At 40.4% G+C, this 10000-nt stretch overlaps 2 protein-coding genes across 2 annotated transcripts in view; both read left to right on the top strand.

Moving 5' to 3' along the window:
* Positions 1–1194: 1194 nt before the first annotated feature.
* LOC134177092 (uncharacterized) lies at positions 1195–4331 on the top strand. Its single transcript, XM_062643805.1, has 2 exons — positions 1195–2942; positions 3648–4331. The coding sequence occupies exons 1-2, from the start codon at positions 1277–1279 to the stop codon at positions 4067–4069; spliced, it is 2088 nt and encodes a 695-aa protein (XP_062499789.1). The 5' UTR covers positions 1195–1276; the 3' UTR covers positions 4070–4331.
* Positions 4332–7558: 3227 nt separating this feature from the next.
* LOC134177384 (uncharacterized) overlaps positions 7559–10000 on the top strand; it is a 2867-nt gene continuing 425 nt past the window's right edge. Inside the window, exons 1-2 of the mRNA XM_062644157.1 lie at positions 7559–9455; positions 9869–10000. The exon at positions 9869–10000 is cut by the window's right edge and continues 425 nt beyond it. Coding sequence (XP_062500141.1) covers positions 7778–9455; positions 9869–10000 — 1810 coding nt within the window. The 5' untranslated portion in view covers positions 7559–7777. The remainder of the gene's footprint in view (positions 9456–9868) is intronic.

Here is a 10000-nt window from a genome sequence, read left to right as displayed (position 1 = left end):
CCAGACCATATCATCAGACAGTAGACATGATTCTTTTTCACATCACAAGTCTTTGAACTGTTATAAAGAAGCAATGAGCAGAACAACCCAGACAAAAAATGCAATGAAACTAAGGGCCTGTTCGATCCAGTCTCTTCCAGAAGAGGCTTCGTGTGCACACCCCTCTCTTCCAACTTCTACAGTTCTTCCGCTACAGTTGAAAGAGCCAACTGTACCGACTCTGCTGCTCGTTGGAAGAGCACGCCCCTCTTCCAACCTGTACCATGCAGCTTCCTGTGCTGGTACAGGTTGGAAGAGGGATGTGCTCTTTCAGACTCTTCTGGAAGAGGCGGAAGAGCCCAATCAAATGCGCCCTAAACAGCAAAACAAATGATTTCATTGTTATGTTGTTTGAAGATTGAAAGTAAATGTATCATGTTTTGTTTATCTTGGAAGTTTGGAATTCTTTGCCCCACCTACTTCAATAAATTTGAATTAAGGACCCAACATATCAGATCATGAATGATAAAATGCACAGAGGCCTAAACCAAATAAACTGTTGCTAAATGGTGAGATTCAACTGAGTTTCTATAATGGGTAGAAACAGAAGTCTAACAGATGGTACAAATACTTTCTACAATAAATTATTGTTAACTGGGCTTATTTGGCTTGACAAGTGGACATTTCACTAAAAGTAAAGACTAAAGACAAGTAGTTGCCCTGACATGCATGTATGACCAGGCAGCTCTTTAGGGAGCATGCAGTTCTAGTAAGGAGTTTGGCACGTCCTTCTATTTTGGTAATCAGCCAGCAGGTCTTATTGTATCAACTAGTACAGTTGAAGTATACTTGTATGTCCACCTTTATCATGAAACTAACGGTAGGTCAAGCATTTAAATTTTAAAATTTACAATGCTTGATGTATTACGTAGCTTGGTTTCCTTCTAAAATTGTGTAACTGTGCTTATTAATCTACCAGACCTGAGTCGTCTGTCTACTTTAGAACAGTGTCCTGCTCAATTATGTTAGAGAACATGCACACGCTGTTAGTGGGGCACAGAATTGTTTGAAACAGACATGGCTTGCTAGCCCAGGTCTGACTGTACAAGAAATGCAAATAGTTCACGTTGTTGTGGAGACAGAAACAGTAGGAGTGTTTGCACGTCATTCAGTTTCGATAATTAGTGGCTAATCAGCAGGTGCATGGTTGAGTAGCACACTTTTCAAAGTCTCACAGACTGTTCCGCCAGTTCAGTGTGTTTGATCAGAAGTTAAAAGCTGTTTTTGTCTTTCAATCATGGCAGAAAGTATGATTGGCATTGTGCTTGATGTGTCCAACTCTATGGAGAGTGCATACGCGTTGGATGGATCTCATGATGCTAGTGTAGAGCGAACTCATGCTATACTCACAACTATCATCAACATTCTGAAGAGAGAAGCCGTTCATCATAAACGGCAGGAATCTGTTTTCGCTTCTATTTTTGGATTGCGCAAATCTGTTGGAACATGTGATCTTTTTGCTATGCTGGAGCATTTGAAAAGAGTTAGAGAGGAAGGAGACATAGACATACCAGAGGATGGATACGAAGCAATAAGTGATCTAGCGACAAAGCATGGAGCCCCGCATGCAATAGAATGGATTAGAGAACAGCTGTCTAGGGAGGAAGCAGCAACGCTCTATAGAGGTTTGCGTTTTGATCCAGACTTGATACCAAAGATGATACGCTTACTTCCGTCAGAATTAACGAGAAAAGCGGTAGATGGTGGATCACAGACTCTCTCTACTGTAACAGATACAATGAAGCGTTTGCCTTCAGGAACGTTGCAATCATGGGTGAACAATATAGAAAAGAAGGTATCCAAGGCATACCAGGATAGAGCACAGAGTTCAAAACCTTACGTTAAAGCCACGGGAATCATTGAAGATTTTAATTCTGGCAAACTAGTAGAAGATGTACTACGATGCATGGAACATCCCAAGGCAAGACCTGTACAAGAGGTTTCTACATTACTGGATGATCTACTTCAAGTCGAGCTTCCATCTGCATCTTCCTCATCTTTACATGATCGAATTCGTGAACTCCTGAAGCCTATCAAGCCATACATTTTAGGTTTAACTCCAATGTGCAAGGCACTGAAGCATGCTACAGACGTGTTTAGAAAGACTACAAGAACTCGAGTTTTGTTTATTCTTTCAGATGGAGATTCAACTGATGGAGATCCACATGAGATTGCTCAAGAACTTCACCAGTTAGATGTGATCATAGTCACATGTTTTCTAACATCAAATCACATAGACAATCCTAGACGTTTGTTGTATAAAGCCGATCCTAAGTGGAGAGGTCGAAATGGCAGACAAGTATTGTTTGAAATGAGTTCAACTATGAAGAATACTCATACCCCAATATCATATCTTATCGATGCAAATTGGGAACTTCCCTCAGCAGGCGAAAGTCGTTTGTTCGTTCAAGCCAATAGTTTGGATGTGGTTAATGAGTTTTGTGAAATTGTAGTTTCACAGATGACTCAACCCTGTGATGCTCTAGTTCATCTTCTTGAAAGGATTAATCTTGCTACATACATCAACCAAACAAATGCTAAATTTAAACCCAAACAACAACGTAAAGGTACATGTTATGCAAATGCAATTGCAGCTGTGTTTCACTTGGCTATGAGTCGAATTGTTGGTCGAGAAGGAGGCATTCCAGACTTTCGTAAGATACGTGATTGCATAATAGAGAAATATGACGTTGAAGGTGCCACCACTGTAAAGGTTCTCGAAAGCATTTGTCCAGTTTATCGATTACACTTTCGTGAAGTAGATGAAACTGGTGCAAGGCAGGCAATCAACAAAAGGCGACCTGTTGTAGCCAGATTTACCATATCTCTAGGTCAGCGCCGTAAATTTTCAGAATTTTATAGAATGGAAAAAAAAGGGATTCTAAGAAAGCAAAATGTTACAGGTGAGCTATCCATGTGTATGCTACATCCAAACATTACATGTACATTGTGTGTGTGTGTGTGTGTGTGTGTGTGTGTGTGTGTGCATGTGATGTTATTGACATTGAGGTGGATTGTTTTGTTTATGACAGCTTGCAACCACATATTCAAAATATTGCAACTGATAGCTAGGGCTAAGTCACTTTTAAGATGATGCTTCAAGTTGAGTTTTGCATAATTCTTTTACTACAAAAGTTAGAGTTAAGCTTTCAGATCAGCAACGCTACTGCATGGCTGACATTTTTAGTGTATCGTCTACCTAGTATCTTAGATAGAAGGTTATAATTTTCACTGCTTATGGTGAACAAATTTTAATTGTTTGTTTGGTGAGCTTGAATTTGACACATCTTGTGGATGAAAGAAGTTTTTACAGGAATGTATAGTCCAAGCTTTTTAGCTGTAGTTGGGTTGGCTTAATTATCAGTGTTTTCTTAATTAATGGTTATGCAAGTGCATGTTTTGTGAGAAAGTACATCGTCAGACTATAGGGTATCAGGACAAGTTTAATTGTGCACATTGTCACTGCTGGGTCTACATTGTACTCTAATCTTAAAACATGCTATAGGATTTACTTGGTATATATATATATATATATATATATATATATATATATATATATATATATATATAATCTGTCTATAGTAGAGTAACTGTTTTGATCTATGCAGATAGAATCTTTGCTGATCCACAAGGACATGCTGTAGTGTTGACAGGGTGTGATTCAGACTGTTTGACGTTTATGAACTCTTGGGGTCATGAGTTTGCAGACGGAGGATTTTTTCGAGTTGAGGATCAAAATGTGCTACATCAAACAACATTCTATGACATCTACTGGATTGAAGCTGATCTGACACAAAGTGAGAAAGATGTCTACGAAAGGAAAGGTATTGAAAGAAGCAGAGAACTTTTACACACTTATCACAGTTTGGAGGAATTGACCCACGAGTGCCCCAAATGCTCTAGGACCAGTAACATCGGAGAGTTCTATGGTCACGTGCTTGAAGCTAAGTGTCCAATATGTCACAAAAAATTTAAGCCTACAAACAGCGACATTATCGAGAGTTTGTACAGAAGGGCACGTAACTTGTGAAATTGCATGCTTGTTTGACTGTCACATTTCCAGGATTATTGTTTTTGTATGTATGCAGTTGACTGTTTGATGTATTGTAGTATGTCTAGTTATGAATTCATGTCATTATAACACATACCTGGGCTGTGTGTCAGCAATATTTTAATTGAGACATTGATATTAATTAATATGTAAACAGTTGACCTTGCTTAAAGTTTTAAAAAGTCTTGGACTTTGCATTTTAATAAATGCTATATTATAATATAATATGCATAACATTTTAGTACTGTACCAGGCATCATTACAAAATACTTATCTTTGGAGTACCAATCTTTGTGCGCGCGAGTTGAATTAGACATGGGCGTACAGTACCATTCAGAATCATCGAGCACGACAATCAGGAACGAAGGCAGACAAAAAGAAGGCAACCAAGCGAAAGAACGAAGACAAACGCAATGATCCATCTCGAAATCCGAAAGCCTTCTCGATCTAAAGCGCGAAAAAAGCGGCTCGAATGGTTCAGAGAACTGCCGACATTCAGACCAAAAAACAGCACGTTCCGTCGGTTGATCGAACGCTATTAGAACCCCACCTATTCTAGTGGTTGTTGTCGGTCCGTCCAAGGTGGGAAAGAGTACGCTGGTGAGAGGATTGCTGAAGAACTGGACGAGACAGAATGTGGGGGAGATAAGGGGCCCCATCACTGTTGTGTCGGGAAAGAAACGACGGGTGACGCTTGTGGAGTGTCCGAATGATATGAGTGCGATGATCGATGCGGCAATGGTGGCGGATTTGGTAGAAACTGTGTTATTATGTTTGTCTGTATGTGCGCGTGTCTGTCCATGTGTGTATGTGTGTGTCTTCCTCTGTGTGTGTGTGTGTGTGTGTGTGTGTGTGTGTGTGTGTGTGTGTGTGTGTGTGTGTGTGTGTGAACATCCAGGACTTTTGGGATACGAGTTCAAGTACGGGATGGGCACAGGTGCAATTCCCTTGGGCAAGGAACTAACACGCAATTGCCTCTCTCGACTCAGAAGTATAAATGAGTACCTTGTCTTTGATTGGGAGTGGCAAAGGCCCCCAACTGCGACAAAGGCTGTCACCACAGAAGTCCATGTGAGACTTCAGGTGCTCACACCACAGTTGACTTAATTCATGAGCCAATGCTCCTGTAATTACCTGGCCTGCCTCCAGGAGATTGCTAGCACAGGCTTGGAGTTTCTCCTGAGTAGCACACAGGAGCCCAGCTGTTGGCTGGGGGCGTGACCAAAAATTGGCAACTCCTAACGTTTAGGTGACAGTTACATGTTGAAGATGCTGTCTTGTGGATTACAGAAGATAAGCAGAATCTGCTCTTATGATTACACACACACACACACGCGCGCACACACACACACACACACACACACACACACACACACACACACCATCCATCTATCCATGTTCTGCCTTCACTTGAGTAAGTGTTGCAGGCCACATTATTATGCCACTTCCTAGCACTTTATTGTCCCCAACGTATTTTCTGGACTCTGTTTGGATTTTGATTGCAGAACTTTGTATGATTTCTATAACCTTGTTGTTTAAAGTTTTGGTGGCAATTGTGGTATAGTATACAAATTAGATTAGTTACCCTGAAAGAAGAAATTTGTGCAGGAGAAAATTTAGTGCGATTTTGTGCGATCACAAGCCCATCACACAAAATAAATTCCACATATATTTTTCCCTTGCGCATGATCTTATTGCGCGTGGCCTTTTTGTCGCACAAATTAATTCCGCACAAGTAGTGATGTTTCTAGAAAGAGCACAATTTTCTCCCACACAAATTTTTTTTCAGGGTACGTATATGTTGTGAGACAATACATCTGTAGTTAGTCTGTGTTTAGTCCGCGTAGTGTTAGCCTTGATTCTTAGCCTCGATTCTTAGCCTCGATTCCAGACGCTTTCTCGTATGTACTACTGCATATGACAGGTATATGGGGTCCTCCTACTTGTGATCCTATATACCAGTAGTACATATGGGAAAGCGTCTGGAACTGAGGCTAGCATAGTCTGCATTCAGCGTTCCGTGAGTAATAGATCTTTCGTGTCTGAATCAGTGCGTGCGTGTCATGTAAGGGTGTATACACTACAATTGGTAACGAGGATATGGCAACCGGTAGACACAGGAAGATTAGCAATTTTTGACCAGGAGTCTACAGTGTTGAAGACGACGAAGTGAGTTTTCTACTCTACTGTGTAGCAAATGACATTTCGACGGACGGAGACAAGGGCAAGGTCATTTTTCTTATGTGTATTGGAGCTACAACTTACAATTTGTTGAAGAACCTAGTCCGTCTGCAAAAGCCACAAGACCTGAGTCTAGACGAATTGCTCGATGCACTACAGAAGCATTATCAACCACGCATAGTCGTGATTGCAGCAATTGCAGTGTACCTGTCAGAATTGCGCAGGTTAGCAAAGAATTGTCAGTTTAGTGATTCATTGAGTACAGCTCTCCACGATCAGCTCGTCTGCGGTCTGTTTTTGGAGGCGTTGCAACAAAAGATATTAATTAACGGAGGGTGATCTAACCCTTGCCAATGCTGTAGAGATGGCTCAAGCCTTCGAGACAGCAACTCAGGAGTTGCATTTGTTAAATGCGTCCACATTGACTACAATGGCTGCAACAGCATGTCCTATCAGGCTCTGGTATCCGACTTGAAGTACAATCAGTGGAGGCAAGTGATGATGACCGGATCGATAATAAGAGTTGATGATGATGACATAATCAAGAGGAAGAAGAAGACACATTTAAACATTTATGTACTACCAGTCCACACCTACTTCTCAGCCACTGATGACAGTTGGCACATTGCAAAGCACCTACACACACACACACACACACACACACACACACACACACACACACACACACGCACACACACACACACACACACACACACACACATCACAACACAACACAACACACGTACACACCAGACCAGACCAGACCAGACCAGACCAGACTAGATCATTAGACATTATGCATTTTGTCACATCACAATTCTGAGAACAAAATTGTTATAAGAATGGATTGAACGAAACAATGCAGACAAAGGCAATTAAAACGAAACAGTAAAACAATGATTCATTGTATTCTATATTTGAAGATCAAAAGTACAGCTATCGTGTTTTGTTTTGCTTGGAAGTTTGGAATTTGTTGCCCCACCTACTTTCAATAAATTTGAATTAATGACCCAACATCTCATATCATGGTGGCTGAACACTCAACAGTGAGATCCAAGTGAGTTTTAGATGATTACTAGAAATTAAATGATGTCAGCCAGACTGTACAAATTCTTTCTAATATTGTTAACTGGGCTTATCTGGTTTGGCAAGCAGACAATTGAGTAAAACTGAAGAGGAGTAGTCCCTCTGGCATGTTAGTAAGCATTGGTTTTCTTTCTAAATTCCTGGTTATTTAAGTTGTGATCAGATATGCTTACTGGGCGTCAACTTAATCTGGAAGGAATTTGAAACTAGAATTGAAACAAGCATCAACATTCCCTACACTACCCCCTTAAATAAGTCTCATCTGGAGCGATTATCTAGAAAACAACTAATTGAACCAACACCATCCAATCAGGTTGCTGACTATCATCTTTCTTATCTTACCATTCTTACCTCCACTGCAGTTAGCTTTGGTCAGCAGTTGAAACACCTTGCCACTCTTGTTCTCTCTCTGTTTTAGCCATGGAGAAAGGAATGATTGGCATTTTGCTTGACGTATCTGGCTCTATGAAGAAGGCATATGCGTTAGATTCATCACACGATGCTAGAGTAGAACGAATTCACGCTATACTCACTACCATGATGAACATCGTCACAAAGGAAGCCATTCGTCATAATCGACAGGAATCTGTTTTTGCTTGTGCCTTTGGATGCCAATCTACTGCAACATGTGATCTTCTTTCTCTGCTAGAGCGTATTAGACATGCTTCTGACATACCAGAATATGGACACCAAGCGTTGAGTGATCTAGCAACAAAGCATGGAGCTCCACATGCTGAAAACTGGATTAGAGAATACTTGTCTCCAGATAAAGCAGTAGCTCTTTATAGAGGTTTGCAATTTGATCGGGAGTCAATACAAGAGATGATTGACATAATTCCGTCAAAGTTAACAGCACAGATGGTGGAGGGAACAACAGCAATGGTATCTAATGCAGGCAGCTTGTATGGTGGAGCACTAGAGCCTATGTGTGGTCACGTCATGAAACCATTTGTGGAAATATCAAAAACAACGGCATCAGATGTAAACAAGGCATCAGCATATAACTCAAGAGCTTACAAACGTGCACAACAAATCATTGAAGACTTTAATTCTAACAAACTGATAGGGCGTGTGCTAGAACGCATACAAGAATTTAAGCTGAAATCTGCACAAGAAGTTTTTGAGATTCTGGATCATCTACTTCAAAGCAAACTTCCACCTGGCACACGTGCATCTGCATCTCAGTCATCGTTACATGATCGGATCCACAAACTACTTGAGCCTATCAAGCCATACATTTATGGTAGAACCCCAATGTGCAAGGCATTGAATGATGCTAAAATGGTATTTAGACAAACCAGGGCAACTCAAAAAGTATTGTTTTTGCTCTCAGACGGAATGTCAACTGATGGACTTCCAGGTCCAATTGCTGAACAACTTGTTGACTCTGGTGTAACTATAGTCACATGTTTTCTTACGTCAACTCACATAGACAATCCAAGACGCTTGTTGTATGAAGCCGATTCTGAGTGGGGATCTGAAGACGGCAGACGAGTATTGTTTAAGATGAGCTCAATCATGAAGAATACTCATACCCCAATATCATATCTCGTTGATGCAAATTGGGAACTTCCCTTAGCTGGCCAAAGTCGTTTGTTCATTCAAGCTAATAGCTTGGATGTGGTTAATGAGTTTTGTGAAATTGTTGTTTCACAAATGAAAGAGCACTGTGATGCTCTAGTTCATATCCTTGAAAAAGTTGATCTTGCTACTTACATCAACCAAACAAATGCTGAATTTGAACCCAAACAACAACATGGTGGTACATGCTATGCAAATGCAATTGCAGCTGTGTTTCACTTGGCTATGAGTCGAATTGTTGGTCGAGAAGGAGGCGTTCCAGACTTTTACGAGATACGTGATCGCATAATACGTGAATATGGTGTTCAAGGTGCCAATACTTTCAAGGTTCTTACACGAGTTTGTTCAAACTATCGATTACGCTTTCGGAAAGTAAAGGAAGCAGGTGCAAGGAAAGCAATTAATGAGAGGCGACCTGTTGTTGCTAGATTTTCCTTATATGATGGTCAATGGGAGAAATTTTCAGCATTTTATAGAATGACACCAAAACGAATTCTTAGGAAATGTGATCTTAGAGGTGAGTTCTAAACAGTACATACAATACAAGTTTTACATCTACAACATGTATTGTATTGGTGACAAATTTTGTGATGAGTTGCGACTACAGTTCTGCTATTGCAACTGGTAATGGCAATTCACTTTCAGAATGACGCTTTAATCTGAAAAGTTTTAGCTGAGCAGTATGCTCAGTAACATGCATTTGTTGACATTATTGTCAAATACTTGACATCTAGGCATCTTGCATATAGGTACGGCTGTATGTAGTGATAGTTGTATAATTAAGTTGTCTTGGTAATAATGCTGGTGTTTAAATATTTGATTATACAAATTATCTTGGTACTATTGTACATGCACGGTTTATTCTAAACCTAATATTTGGTATAAGGTCTAATAGGTGTCGTGTAATCTGATATAACTATTTGTTTGCAGATCAAAGTAATAGCAATCCAGGAGGACATGCTGTGGTGTTGACAGGATGCGATCCAAACTGTCTGATCTTTATGAACTCATGGGGCCGATGTTTTGCTGATAAGGGATTTTTTCGAGTTGAGGATGAAAATG

The sequence above is a fragment of the Corticium candelabrum genome, chromosome 3 (assembly GCF_963422355.1).
Source record: "Corticium candelabrum chromosome 3, ooCorCand1.1, whole genome shotgun sequence".
Classification (NCBI taxonomy): Eukaryota; Metazoa; Porifera; class Homoscleromorpha; order Homosclerophorida; family Plakinidae; genus Corticium; species Corticium candelabrum.
Note: the sequence above shows the minus strand (reverse complement) of the source record. Positions and strands in the feature narration are given on the sequence as shown.

Excerpts from the sequence above, each read along its gene's own strand:
- LOC134177092 (XM_062643805.1), top strand. The coding sequence starts at position 1,277 with ATGGCAGAAAGTATGATTGGCATTGTGCTTGATGTGTCCAACTCTATG. Across the intron at positions 2,943-3,647 it reads AAGAAAGCAAAATGTTACAG|ATAGAATCTTTGCTGATCCA; the intron begins GTGAGCTATCCA and ends TGATCTATGCAG.